The 14,761-nt window shown below is 33.6% G+C and overlaps 2 protein-coding genes, 1 non-coding gene and 1 pseudogene across 4 annotated transcripts; 2 read left to right on the top strand and 2 right to left on the bottom strand.

Annotated features, from left to right (window-relative positions):
- Positions 1-687: 687 nt before the first annotated feature.
- Positions 688-759, bottom strand: TRNAC-GCA. The gene has a single exon. It is a non-coding gene; the product is annotated as a tRNA-Cys (tRNA).
- A 1,118-nt stretch (positions 760-1,877) lies between these two features.
- On the top strand, positions 1,878-5,063 carry LOC111397543 (pyruvate dehydrogenase E1 component subunit alpha-3, chloroplastic-like). Of its 2 annotated transcripts, none has more exons than XM_023024530.1 (3): positions 1,878-2,306; positions 2,624-3,401; positions 4,484-5,063. In XM_023024530.1, the coding sequence occupies exons 1-3, from the start codon at positions 2,061-2,063 to the stop codon at positions 4,759-4,761; spliced, it is 1,302 nt and encodes a 433-aa protein (XP_022880298.1). In that variant the 5' UTR covers positions 1,878-2,060; the 3' UTR covers positions 4,762-5,063. The 2 variants fall into 2 exon arrangements, with proteins under 2 accessions (XP_022880298.1, XP_022880299.1); XM_023024531.1 differs by having other exon boundaries at positions 1,889-2,279.
- An 808-nt stretch (positions 5,064-5,871) lies between these two features.
- LOC111397544 (protein CURVATURE THYLAKOID 1B, chloroplastic-like) lies at positions 5,872-7,496 on the top strand. The gene is made up of 6 exons (XM_023024532.1): positions 5,872-6,216; positions 6,289-6,395; positions 6,489-6,575; positions 6,756-6,818; positions 7,071-7,108; positions 7,191-7,496. The coding sequence occupies exons 1-6, from the start codon at positions 6,039-6,041 to the stop codon at positions 7,246-7,248; spliced, it is 531 nt and encodes a 176-aa protein (XP_022880300.1). The 5' UTR covers positions 5,872-6,038; the 3' UTR covers positions 7,249-7,496.
- Positions 7,497-7,790: 294 nt separating this feature from the next.
- Positions 7,791-8,800, bottom strand: LOC111397545 (annotated as a pseudogene).
- Positions 8,801-14,761: the final 5,961 nt, after the last annotated feature.

Here is a 14,761-nt window from a genome sequence, read left to right as displayed (position 1 = left end):
AATAAAATATCTATATGACATCCAATATTTTTGTATTTTCAACGTACATGATATTAAAAAAAAAAAAAACCACTCGTGTGTTCTTTATTTTTTTTATTGAACAATAATAAAACGACAAATTAATATATGAAAACTATAATTGGAGCTCTAATTTTTGCATTTAATGAACAAATAACTCAATTAAATAAAAATATTTGAGGATGAAGTTCGTGACACAAGTTTAAGGGATAGCTAGGATATTAGGATCTTTGTTCAGTGGAGTATTTAATTGAAAAGAAAATTCTCTAATTAATATACATTGCCATATGTAACCAACGTAGACCAACTTTCATGTAGAAAACAATTTATGTATGTATTGAATTTCGTTAATAAAGTTTTAATTAAAAAAAAAAAGGAAAAAGAATTCATTAGTGTCTTTTAAATTTTTTACGACAGAGAAAAAAAAACCTGTTGAACCATTTGCACCTTTTGCAAATATTAGGGACCCAATTGCTATTTCCCTTGATTAAAATTAAGGGTGTATTGGTCTTCGCACAGAAAGATCTATTGTGTTCCTAAACATATATGTTAGGGACCTTTTTGCTGAGAAACAAACGTTAGGGACCATATTCACACTGACAGAAAAGGTTAGGGACTACTTTCTGTAAATTCCCAACAAAAATCTAATGGATGAAAGATAAAGGAAAAAGGGCCCAACCGGGTTCGAACCGGTGACCTCTTGATCTGCAGTCAAATGCTCTACCACTGAGCTATGGACCCTTCACTGTTAAGAAATGAAAATATATTTTATAATGAACAAAATCATCTGTTGCCGACAGATCACTCATTATCCACACAGCACACACTACTTGCTGGCAAATTTTCAAAGGAAACGGACCTTTTATTTCTACTTTAGTACACGATAAAAACTGTGTTGAACAAATCACAATTATATTAAAGTTGTTATCCTTTGAAGTATTAAAAGAAAAAGGGATAAGCCCAATCACACCATTTTTGGTTAAGCTTAAAAGCATTTTTTCTACATCATCACCTCACATATTCCAAGGAAAAAATATTCATAGGCACCATTTTTATAAATTTGACAAAACGTATGGAGCAAAGAAAACTATTCATGAAACACAAATAATGGAAAAGCTCCACGACAAAATTTTCACAAAATTGGTTGACAGATGGTAGTCAGATAAAAATTTTATTTGCTTTTTGTCAAATTTTGGCACTGATTTAAACTTTGATTCTCTCATAAAGATCTAATAATGGGAAAAAAAAAAAGAAGAAGATGATTTTTGTTTTTTAACAATTTTGGAAATGGAAACTGAACTTCCTTTTGGTTCTTCCAGAAAACAACCCTCTTGCTTTTAGACCCATTTTTAAGGAACTCAAAAAAAAGAAATGGAAAATTTCAAATGAAATATTTTATAACGCGTCGTTAAGATGTCCTAAGCCCAAATTACCTTTTCAATTTTGGCTTTCAAAAAACCGTAAGACACAAAAATGCCTAAGGATAATAATTTCAATTTTACATAGTGCAAAAAAATGGAAAAGACTTGTTGTTCGGGATCACATGGATCCTGGACGGAGTATGGACAAGGGCGTCATTTGACTCTCCCTTATAGGTGGCGGTTCTATTGGGCCCTAATCTTTTCAGGACACATGTGGCCTAGACGTATAGCACTGCTCAAAAGATGGGTCCATTGATCGAAGTGATTTGCCCCAAAGTTCTTGGAGTGAATTCTTCGGGAAAACTTCTCCTATATATTTGAATCTCAATTAAATAATAAATATTTAATATACATTTTAATTAGATAGTGATTAAAAAAAAAAAATACTCAGAGAGTGATATACTAATAAATACACACATATGATATGACAATCAATCCATGTAATCAACGATTTTGACGGTTATTTCAAAACACACTCGTTTTCTCCGCCCCTATTTCTTCTCTCTATCAAAGCTCTTTATTTGCTTCATCTTTTTCTTCTTCTAACAAATTCACACTGGAACCTAAATTCTCTTCTCATTCTTTGCAAACAAAAACAACCCATAAGTTTCTTGAACCAAAATGGCTTGTTCTGCAACTGCTAAAATCGTCCAACCTCCTATGTCCATCAACTCCACCAGATCTCCTGATAAGTCTGATACTTGTACTAAATTACTAAGACCCTCCGCTTTTCTTGGATCCAACAAGAAACTATTTTCCATTAGCAAAACTATTTCGCCTTTCAGTCGCCGATCAGCCACTGTTGTTGCTGTCTCCTCTGATGTCATCAAGAAGAAGAAGGTGGAATCTAATCCCATCTCCAATCTGGTATTCAAATTCCCATCTTTTTATAATTTTATGAAATTGAATAGGGTATGAATAATTGCATCATAACATATTATTTACACTTGGGCAGTAGACTGCTTGTGGTTTGCTATTTATGATGATAGCATGCGTTTGTGCTCTTGTAGTTTAGAGGGGGAAAAAATAACGGGTGTTAAATATTCAATAGTGTAGTGTTTTGCAATTGTCCGTGTCTATCTGCAGCTGGTTACAATTAATGGTTGAGTGTATTTTGTTAAGGAAAAAACTAAAATGGGTTTTGAATTTTATTGATTTTTAGTAATGAGGTTGTTTGCGTGCAGTTGGTTACAAAGGAGGAGGGTTTGCTATTGTATGAGGATATGGTTCTAGGAAGATCATTTGAGGACATGTGTGCCCAGATGTATTACAGAGGCAAAATGTTCGGATTTGTTCATTTGTACAATGGCCAAGAAGCTGTATCAACTGGCTTCATCAAGCTCTTGGGGAACAGAGATTGTGTGGTTAGCACTTATAGGGACCATGTCCATGCATTGAGCAAAGGGGTCCCAGCTCGAGCCGTAATGAGCGAGCTCTTTGGCAAGACCACCGGTTGCTGTAGAGGGCAGGGTGGCTCAATGCACATGTTCTCCAAAGAGCACAATGTACTTGGGGGCTTTGCTTTCATTGGTGAAGGAATTCCTGTGGCTACAGGAGCTGCCTTCACTAGCAAGTACAGGAGGGAGGTTATGAAGGAGGATTGTGATGATGTGACGTTGGCATTTTTCGGAGATGGAACTTGTAACAATGGTCAGTTCTACGAGTGCTTGAACATGGCTGCACTGTGGAAGCTGCCCATCGTGTTCATTGTCGAGAACAATTTGTGGGCAATTGGAATGTCCCATTTGAGAGCCACTTCTGATCCCCAAATTTGGAAAAAGGGTCCAGCATTTGGAATGCCTGGGGTTCATGTTGATGGTATGGATGTGTTGAAGGTAAGGGAGGTCGCAAAGGAAGCTATTACCAGAGCTAGAAGAGGTGAAGGTCCAACTTTGGTCGAATGTGAGACCTACAGGTTCAGAGGACATTCTTTGGCTGATCCAGATGAGCTCCGTGACCCTGGTAAGTATTCAATATTACTTTTATTCTTTTCGTTCTTCTATATATTTTATTCAAATCTGAAGTACATTATTACCTGACCATCTCTATAATTTGGCAAAATCTAGTTTAGAATGGTGTTTTATTTTTACTTTTTTCCCAATTTGCTCACTGAATATAACAATTGTATTGATCCATAGCCTTCTTATCCAGGGTTAGTTGGAAGATTGACCATCTTGCATAAAATGACCACTCTATGATCATAATATTGACCAGAGTAAAATTGTTATTCTAGCCACTTCCAATATCTTGTTTCAGAAAGTGTTCATGTTTATTTGTGTGGATGATATTTTAGCATGAAAGAAATCATTTTCTGCTAGACTCTGGAAGAAGATGACTTAAATAATACATCTAAGCTTACTGTACTGTGTAGAAACTTGATCTTATTCAAATCTAGCTCTTTTGCCAAACTATGCTGCGTGAGCATTATATTTGGAGTAACAATGGGATTCATAACAATGTAATTCATGATTTAGTCGAATGTTGAATTGCACGTAATGAGCTTGTTCCATGTAACTTTTTCACAATTCATTATCTTGTTCCAGTTATTTGTCTCGCTAATGGTTTGAGAAGCATTTTTTTTTCTGTTTCCTATATTCGGCATCTTCAAAAACACTCATTTGAGATCCTGCTGTCATTCCATCATTTGTGTTGATGGTGAGTTGTTATGTCTTTTAAAATACTCTGGGAAGCTAATGCAACCTAATGGTTTGAACCTATAATTTCCGAATATTCAAGTAATGTCATCAATCGTCATCATGCTCCTCAATGATTGGTAGTTGCATTGGATGTCTTGAATCCTGTTTTTCTTCCTCCTCATATCGCAGCAAGTTACAATACATTTATCACCAAATTGAAGCCATTGGACATGTAATAGATGTTGGAAGTTTGGCAATTATGGTTTCCTATGCTTGTGTTTATATCTGAAGTATGTTACTACGTGACATTGACTTGGACGCTACTTTTATTGCCAAGCATTTACTCCACGTGCATTTTTCAAGCAAATTGAGTTAATCCAGAAGTTATATATGGTCATATTTTGGCAGCTGAGAAGGCTCACTATGCTACCCGAGATCCAATTACTGCATTAAAGAAGTACCTGTTGGAAAACAGTTTGGCAAGTGAATCAGAATTGATTGCCATAGAGAAGAAGATTGAGGAGGTGGTTGAAGATGCCGTTGAGTTTGCTGATGAAAGCCCTGTTCCAGCTCGTAGTCAGCTTCTGGAAAACGTATTTGCAGATCCTAGGGGATTTGGAATTGGACCTGATGGCAAGTACAGATGTGAGGATCCTAAATTTACCGAAGGCACTGCTCAAGTCTAACCTCTTCTTTGGCTAGGAAACTTTGTGCACAAGATGGCTTTCAGGTGTAAAGTAAATTCATTATTGCATTTGGTAGTGGTTACTGATGGCAAGGACAAGCTTACTTATATATATACACACACTGTGTTATTTCTTATCTGATGTCTTACTGTCAAGGCATTCCAAATTTCAATTTTGATATCTATATTGTTTTAAGGCTTTTAACATTTTTGTGAATTGGATAATGTTTGGAAAGGCAAACCCAGACACTAATATCATGTTCTCTTCATGACGGTTTTATCATACAATTTTGAATACCATAATTTCGAATTCTTTAGTCTAGATTTGACATTATGCTTCAGATATAAGTGAAAGGTCTTTGAATGCAAACTTGTCTATGTCATACTGCTAAGGATACTCTTAAGGCTTAAGCTTTGGAATTTAAGTGCATTTCATAGCTGCAGTACTTTGTTTCAAATTTAGACGCTATCATCCTAAGACAAACATCTGTTGCGGGGACCCATAGAGGCACTGATCTACAGAGATGTGGATGACAGGATTATAGTTTCGTCAATTCATCGTCTGAGAAGAGACGTTCTCTTTGTCATTGTTTGTTCACTCCAGTACTTAATTGTAATTGGTGATGTTGAAACATAATTGTTGACGATGATGAATACATATACTTGAAACAAACCAGGTGACAGCTCAGCTACTGAAACTTGAGATGGTAGTTGGTTCTATTTTACATATGTAGAAATTGTAGCAAAGAAACAATTTCCCCAGAGTTCGGCGAGTGTTTCAATTCACGGTTGTTGGCATACCATTCTTGGATGAAGTTGGTTGCTGTGTTACTAAATTTTTGAAGGAATTTGTTCGGTTTGTGCCATAGTTAGCGTTAACGTGCTTATTTACCATTCCTTTGTTGAAACCTTTCCTGGGAAATCAACCCCAGTTATAACTTAGATTCATTGTTGTGCCTGTTTATTTATATTTCTGTACAGTTAGTATTATTTTTGGACCTGGAGCAGTATATCCAATGAAACACCACAAAATGGCTATCCAAGTGCCATGTCACCACACACACTATCCAGATTATATGAATGAGTGGTTATCCAGCCTCAATCTTGGGAGGTCCAGAATTCAATTCCATTTAGAAAATATCAACAATAATTTCCAATAGTAACAACCAAAAGGGATCAGAAATAACAGAGAAAACCTTCCCTTCTTATTCCCCTAACATTTCTTCTTCTGTGTGAGAGCAAAACTCAACTGAATTTCAAGGGGGTGGTTCAGGACCTATGGCCTCATCAACATCCACCCCACTCTCTCTATCTTCTTCTTCTTCTTCCACCCTCATTGACACCAAGGCACCTACTCGCCAATCTGCGGCCGCATCCTCGCAATGGGTCGCATTGCCGACCCTTCCACCACCACCCGTGCAGTCACATAGTCGTGCTGCCAGGACCACTGCCTACTGTAAGATATCTTCAAAGAATAGTCAGATTTGTTATATATACATCAAAGTTATGATCCTCGTGAACTTGTCAGGTCGAAAGATTGCACGGAATGTTATGGCAATGGCAACTGGGGAGGCACCAGCTGAAGTTGTCGCAACCGTTGAGCTTCCAGAGATTGTTAAAACAATTCAAGAATCTGTAAGAATTTGTGTATTCGTAGTCTCATTATTAACCTTTTTTCTTTACTGCTCAAGTGTAGTGACCGATGGTGTAAATTCTTAATTTATGAAGTGGGACAAAGTCGAAGACAAGTATGCAGTGACTTCTCTGGCAGTGGCCGGAGGAGTTGCCGTGTTCGCCTGTTCTGGAATGATCTCAGTAAGAACCATAACATTGCCCAGTTTCATCCTCGTATCAACATTTAGGTGCAAAATCAGTGGCTATGTTTGCACACCTAAACGTTCATATGAGGATGTCAGTGCAAAGATTGAAAGAATGTCTTTATTTTGCAAAGGAAAGCCTTAAAACTTGTTAAACTTGGGTTTGCCCTTGTGACAGGCAATTGACAGGCTCCCACTGGTACCTGGTGTTCTTGAGTTAGTGGGAATTGGATATACTGCTGTAAGTTTACTTTATTGTGACACTTTTAACTCAGACATTTGCAAAAGAATTTTGTACCTGACTTACTGGTAATACCAAATATTTGTTAATCAATCCGAGTCTTGTAAAATATTCATCTGTTTTACTTGGCCGAAGACAGATAAAATATGAAACAAACCCAAAAAAATATCTGAACATGTACAAGTAATTAGAATTTTTCTTAACTGAAGAGTTCAACTTATGGATCTTCTGTATTCTTTTTACTTGTAACAGTGGTTTGCATACAAGAACCTGGTTTTCAAACCAGACAGGTAATCCTTCTGTTATACGAAATCTCGTGTAATTCAATATAGTTTGACGCTAAAAGGTAGAGGTTGCTCTCGCGAATTTCAGGGAAGTCTTGGTAAAGAAAATCAAAGACACATATAAGGAAATTATAGGAACCAGCTGAAAGGAAATTTGTGTGAAAATGCTGCAGTTCGAGCAAGAAACAATATAAATGGCAGCATTGCACATCAACAGTAATCGCTCTTCTTTTTGTTAACTTAATCTATAAACAATGAACATATATTAAATAATCTTATGTTTCCTTTTACACTACTGTTCTGTAGCTGTACCCATTTTTATTTCACCCATCTTTGTGAACGAGAAGCAGTTTAAGTGATTACAACGTGCCAAACAAGAGGAAATTATTTTGCATTTGTTTTTGTGTTGAGATGTACGTACTCTACTACTCTTCAGAGAGTATAAAGGGCATGTTTGGGATAGTTTTACCTTCTGCTTCTACTTTTGTATGAGTTTCATGAACAAGCCACATTGAGTTAGCTTTCTTTAAATGATCCTCTAACCAAAATAAGCACTTTTAGAAAATTATATAAAAAAATTCAAAAGCAGCGATCTCGGATGTGTAATTAGTGCTGGAAATTTATCAAATTTTGGCTTTCCAAAAGTCTTGTAAAAATATGGTAAAAAAATTGCTTACCACACAACATAACAACCTTGAAAGTTTGTTATGTTTCATTACAACAAACTTGAAATATATTATTTAAATCCACAGCTGCAAAGTACTTAAACCGGTATAACAAGATGAAAATTGAAGTTCTTGAACAGGAAACACACGCCACATTCTACTCCAGCAGTTTACTTATGGAATTCCATGACCCAAAAGTTGCACACGGAACAGTTTGACCTTATGCCTCTAAAGCCAGCTCCCTTTGCCAATGCAAGAAACTCGACTTCTGATCGCTCTTTGCCCCCCCGGATATTGAGTCATCAAAATTAGATCGGATTGGCTCTTACTAATCACGGTGTTACTAGTGTCAGGTTCGACTGAGAGAATTTTCTCAACAACAATCACCTTTCCATCTTCAGGTATAGCTTTATAACAGTTCATAAGCAACTTCAAACAGTGGTCATCATTCCAATCATGAAGTATCCACTGTCAAGAATGGTTACCTAATTTAGATAAAAATATCTTCAAGACTAATAAACAATCTGCGCATCATATTGTCAATAAAAATTATGAGAAAAAAAATCTACATATAGTTTGGATTGTTTTCTTCTTCACAAATATTCTAGCTTTTATTTTGACCTAAACAGTAAGATAAGTATTTGGAGAGATGAATACTTGAAATCCTAAGATGCACCGGCAAAAATTTTAAAAATAGAAAAATGTGGCGCGACACATGGCTTGTTGGATTTTGGAGAGTCATGGTCCGACATGACACGACAATTTTCGGACACGGGCATGTAATGCTATTATACTTACAGAAACAACATTATATCATTATATCATCCTCAAACACCAATTTAGTCAGCAATATATGGAATTTTTCAACTTACTTTCATGAAAATGGCATCTCCTTCAGGAATGCTCTCAAACATGTCTCCTCCAATTTGTTTGACACCTGCATTCAAAATTTTAACTTCAATTTCAAGCATTTATAAGCTATTACTAGTTAGTAGAGTTCCACATTCTTCGAACTCGAAAATTTACCTATGTGGCAAATTAATTATTACAGAAAGGGCATATTGTGTCCCCAATTTTTCAATTAAATCATGTTAGAAAGCTTTCATATCACACAGGTAATTACTTTCAATTTTTCAACATGTGTGGGCCCACTGTGTGTAAGGAAGTGGGTTGCTTTAATGTGGTCAGTAACGTGTGTGGTGGAAAAATTACGTTCTTTTTTGCTTTCTCATTTTCTTTTACTTTCTTCAATTTCTTTGCTTTTCCCATTTTCTTTCTTGAGATAGTAAAAATGAAGAAAGAGACGACTACACCACAATTTCTTCATTCTACGATTGCATCAGTTTTCTTCATCTTCTTGTGATTTCCAACGGGTTTTTTTGCATTTAACTGTGATTTCTTCATCTTTTTATGTGTGCATTTCTAATTTTAAGTTCGTGAAATTGATAGGTTGTGTGTTAATATTAACTGAGAGAGGTATATAATTTTCTAATTTAATTTATGCTTTCTTTGATTAAAATTGTCTATCTTTGTTATTTATTTTTTTTTTTTTAAATTTCAAATGGATTATTGAGTTCACAGTGCTAGATTTTTTAGTTCTTTCTTAATAAATTGACTTTATCTTTTGCTTCTCTTTTATGGTGTATTTTCGCGAGGCTTATACGTTAAACAGAGGTATATAATTTTTCAATTTAACTTATGCATTATGTTATTAAAATTGTATGATCTTTGTTATTGTTATTTTTTTTGAATTTCAAATGGATTATTGATTTCACAATGCTAGATTTTTTTAGTTCTTTCTTGATAAATTGATTTTATTTTTTTGCTTCTTTTTTATGGTGAATTTCACGAGGCTTATATGTTAGCAAGTTTTCTAAAGAGGAAATTTTGATTGGTTTGTGATTTACATTGAATCTATGTTTGAGGTTCATGTATTGATTCTAAGTAGATTTGAATTTAGCACTAAATTACTGGAATTTCTGTAGGTGCTTCTTGTCGTGTTGATAAGTTAATATTTTGTTTTTCTATCTTTAGTTCAAGTTTAGGCAATCCGGCTTCTATTCACTACAAAATAGTTGCTAATTTTCGCAAATATTTTTAGACTAAACTCTGGTTTGGAACATATTAGATTTTACCTAACCTAACTTTATCTGTAGAATGTGGACATAAATAAGTTTCTTCTTAATATTATTTTGGTTTAAATCTCGAAAACATTAAACTTTTGGTAAGTCCATGAATTAAAAGGTTGACCAATTAATTGATTTGCTAGGTCACCAATGCTCCTTAGGAAATTTTTTATATCTCTATATATAAATTTATGGTGAATTTTGACATCGGTCATTGAACTTTATTTTGTTTCTTTTTTTAGAGAAATAATTTATTTAGTCGACCAAAAATTTATTGGGTAAGATTTGATTTGTTAGTGTAAAGAGAAGGCAAACTCACATTGCATTTTGAAACTGTTTGTGGTTATTACATTTGTATTACTAATTATGAAGGCTATTATACCTTTAGTCTCGAAATTGTCGAGTTCGTAATTTTCCTTTTATGGTAATATTTTTTCTTTTTCTTTTTCTTCTTGTAGTTGTTGTTGCTTACTTTCCACTCAACTACTTGATAATTTTCTTCCTTTATTGATTGACATAATGGAACCACGTGCTCATCAAGAGTCCCATTTGTGTGACGCTCAAACTACTTCTAAAAGTACAAGTCAGTCACATGATGCATTAATTCGTCAACAACGAAATCAAAGATGAAGAGATCGACGACATCAAGCTGAAATTGAATTCATTAATCATCGTAAAAGAGTAATTCAACCTATGTTATCTACAAGTAATAATTCTCATATTGTCTATGTACAGAACCTACAACATACCATCATTCTTAGCCTTCCACTTCCAAAAATGTAGCATTGAACACATGCGCTACTAATTTCCAGAAGAGTTATACCCAATTAAATGTACCATGTATTGCATATGTATTACTGACATGCACACATTGTAAAGATTGTGGTGCCAAAAATTTCTATAGAGAAAGTAAAGGTTTCTATTGTTTTGATGGAAAAGTTAAACTTTCTGTGTCTGATCCGCCAACTGAACTGTACAATTTATTTACTTCTAAAGAACCTACATGTATGGAATTCAAAAAAATTGTCAAGGGATATAATAATCATTTTGCATTCACTTCATCTGGGGTAAAGTATGACAAAGAACTATTTAAATCATACAGATGTATCTACACATTAAGGATTCAAGGTCAAGTATATCATTACGTAAATTCACTTATGCCAGAAAATAATACGCCTTTTTATATGCAGTTATATTTTTATGACACAGATAACAAAGTTGAGAATCATATCAAAATTTCGTAGAATTTTGTTTAATCTACTTTGATTAGTTTAATTGAAATCCTTAAAATAAATCCGTTTACTAGATTCTTTAGGTCTTTAAGTAATATGACGAATTTGCACGATCATCGATTACAAATAAGATGCGATCCGGGACTTGATCAAAGAGTTTTCAATACTCCTACAACGTCTCAAGTTGCTGTAGTATGGGTTGAAGATAATGAAAGTGCAAATGTTCATACTCGAGACATTACTATTTACAGCCATTCTGGTGATTCACATAAGGTTCATTACTAATATGGTTGTTATGATTCTTTACAATATCATTTGCTTTTTCCATATGGCTAATTTGGTTGGCATGAAAGCATTAAGAGATGCAACAACAAATATCTTCAGTCTCAACATCTATCTGACTTAGATGGTTTTCCTAGCATAGTAACTTTCGTATCTAAAATTATTGAAAAAGATGATGAAGGTTTATGTATATATTTTCTTTATAGTTCCACTTTCTACAATGTAAATTAATAAATGAATATATAATTTTGACATTTTTCGTCATGCAGTGCTTAATGGAACGAAGAAATAGTCTCAGGTCTCTTGCAGAGGATACTATTAATACAAATTCCAGTTTAGGCCATCTGATAAGTCTTTATTGCTTCACATTGGTAGATTTTTTCGACAGTCTATTGTGGATATGTATATTAAGATTGAAATTGTTAGGTTAGACTATTTTCGTAATAACCAAAAATAAATTCGTGCTGAACTATATCAAGATATTGTAGATAGGTTTGAAAATGAAGAAACGAGAGGATACAAAATTGGAAAAAAAAATTGTCCTACCACAATCCTTTACATGTGGCCTAAAGACTTGCTAAAAAGATAGATAGAAGAGATGTTTATTGTGCAGCATTATGGAAAACCATACATCTTTTTTACTATGACATATAATTCAAATTGGCTAGAGATTAAGCAAGAACTAAAGCATAATGATGAAGTTCAAAATTGACCAGATCTAATTACACGTATATTTTGAGCAAAATTAGAAGTTAAAAAATGATTTATACAAGAAAAACATCTTAGACCCTGTTGTTGCATATATATATATATATATATATATATGATTGAATTTAAAAAACGAGGGCTCTCTCATGTGCATCTATTATTGATTTTCAAATCTAGCCATAAAATTTATTGTGTTGAACAGGTTGATATTATAGTATGCTCTGAAATTCCCGACGAAAATATATACCCCCATCTTCATTCTATTATTGTTAAATATAATATGCATGGTTCTTGTAGAAACCTTAATCCTAAAAATGTATGTATGGAGGCAAATAAATGTTGCAAAAATAAATACCCTAAAGATTATTGTAACATGACTACATTTGGGTGATAACTCATATCCGTTGTACAAGCGTAGCAATAATGTCATTTCTATTAAAGTTAGATGTCAAATGTTAGACAATCACTGGGTTGTACCATATAATCCTTATTTAAGTGCGAATTTTGACTGTCACATTAATGTTGAATTATGTTCTTCTATTAAGGCTGTAAAATATTTGTACAAATATGTATTACAAAGAACATGATCGTATTAATTTCACAATTGGCACAAATGAAGCAGAGAAAGAAATTGATGAAATTTCTGCTTATCAATGTGCCAGATGGATATCTCCACCTAAAGTTATGTCAAGAAATTTTTCTTTCAATTTGTCAGAAATTTGTCCTACGGTTTATTCTTTACAGTTTCATATTGAAAATCACTAACAAGTGACATACAATAGTTATGATAATTTATCTACCATTGTTGAGAACGAAAATACAAAGAGAACAATGTTGACAATTTTTTTTCGAATGAATCAAACAAATGAATTTGTTCAAACACTATTGTATCGAGATTTTCTTACACATTTTGTTTAGAATACTAATACAAAAATCTGGACTCCAAGAAAGAAGCAAATTGTTATAGGACAAATTGTCACTGCATTCTTCTTAATCATATTCGAGGGCTAATTTCATTTATTGATTTACGAACTTCAAATGGGGTAACTGTTATAACTTATAGAGAGGCTACACTTCTACATGGTTTATTAAGCGTAGATAATCATTGGGTAAAATATTTATTTGAAGTTATTGTTTACGAAATGACAACTTCTTTAAGACGACTATTTGTTACACTACTTACGCTTTGCAACCCTAATAATCCAAAATTGCCGTGTGATAAATTTAATGCTTATATGATAGATGACTATCTACATGAAAATAAACCTACAGAAATTGATAAAGTACATGTTCTGCAAAATATTGGTGGTCTTCTTGAATCATTGGGTAAAAATATAAATGATTATGGAATAGTTCCATTTAGTGTAAATATAGATGATGATGAAAGGTTGAGAATAATGGTTATAGAGGAGACCTCCAATTTGGATATCAAAGGATACTATGCTTGTGCAGGGAGTTTAAATAAAGAACAACAGTTTGCATATGATGCTATTATGGAATAAATTAAATCAGAATCAAATGGTGCTTTTTTTATTGATGGTCCATGTGGAACAGGTAAAACTTTTTTTATATAAAGCACTTCTTGCTGCTGTGAGGTCTCAAAATTTGATTGCTTTAGCAATTACATCTTCTGGAGTATCTGCATCTCTATTACCTGGAGGTCGAACAACTCATTCTAGATTTAAAATTCATTTAGATACATATGGTGAAGTAAGTTGCTTCATTAGCAAGCAATTAGCTTTAGGAACTTTACTTATAATGTGTAAGTTAATAATTTGGGATGAAACACCCATGGTAAATCATTCTTCTGTTGAAGTTGTGGATAAAATGTTCAAAGATATTACCAATTGCAATTTGCCTTTTGGTGGGAAAATGGTTGTTCTCGGAGGAGATTTTCGACAAATCTTACCAGTAGTACCAAGAGAAAAAAAATATATAATGAAAGCTAGCTTAATTTTCTCTGACCTATGGCCTTTGTTTATACATACACCATTGATTGAGAACATGGGCTAAGCTGGATCCTACATTTTGTGATTATTTACTTAGAATTGGAGATGGAACGGAAGAATAACATACTTGTAACTACATTAAGCTTCCAAAATCACTCTACCATTTGAGGACGAAATTCATTTTCTAAAAAAATTGATAAATCATGTTTTCCCAAATATTGAAGCATATGCTGATAATTTACACGTGATGGCAAATCAAGTTATTTTTATTCCTGCAAATGAATGTGTCGATCATATTAACAGAATTTTACTCGAACAAATTTCATATTAAATTTTCATATATTTTAGCTTCGATGAAAAAATTGAAAAATCGGAACAGAGCTTGCACGAAGATTTTTTGAATAGTTTAACCTTGAATGGTATTCCACCTCATGAATTGAATCTTAAGGTGAATTGTCATGTAATGTTATTGAGAAATATTAATCCTTTTGAAGGCTTATGGAATGAGACGCGCCTTGCTTGTCGAAAATTTGAGAAGAATGTAATTCTTGTTGGAATCACAATTGGTGAATATTGTGAAAAATATGCTTTCTTACCTAGGATTTCTTTTATACTTCTTAAGACAAATCGAAACTCAATTCCATTTAAAAGAACTCAATTTCCAATTTGACCATGCTTTGCAATGATAATAAACAAA

This window comes from Olea europaea, chromosome 7 (genome assembly GCF_002742605.1).
Source record: "Olea europaea var. sylvestris chromosome 7, O_europaea_v1, whole genome shotgun sequence".
Lineage (NCBI taxonomy): Eukaryota > Viridiplantae > Streptophyta > Magnoliopsida > Lamiales > Oleaceae > Olea > Olea europaea.
This window is presented reverse-complemented; position numbering and strand designations above follow the sequence as displayed.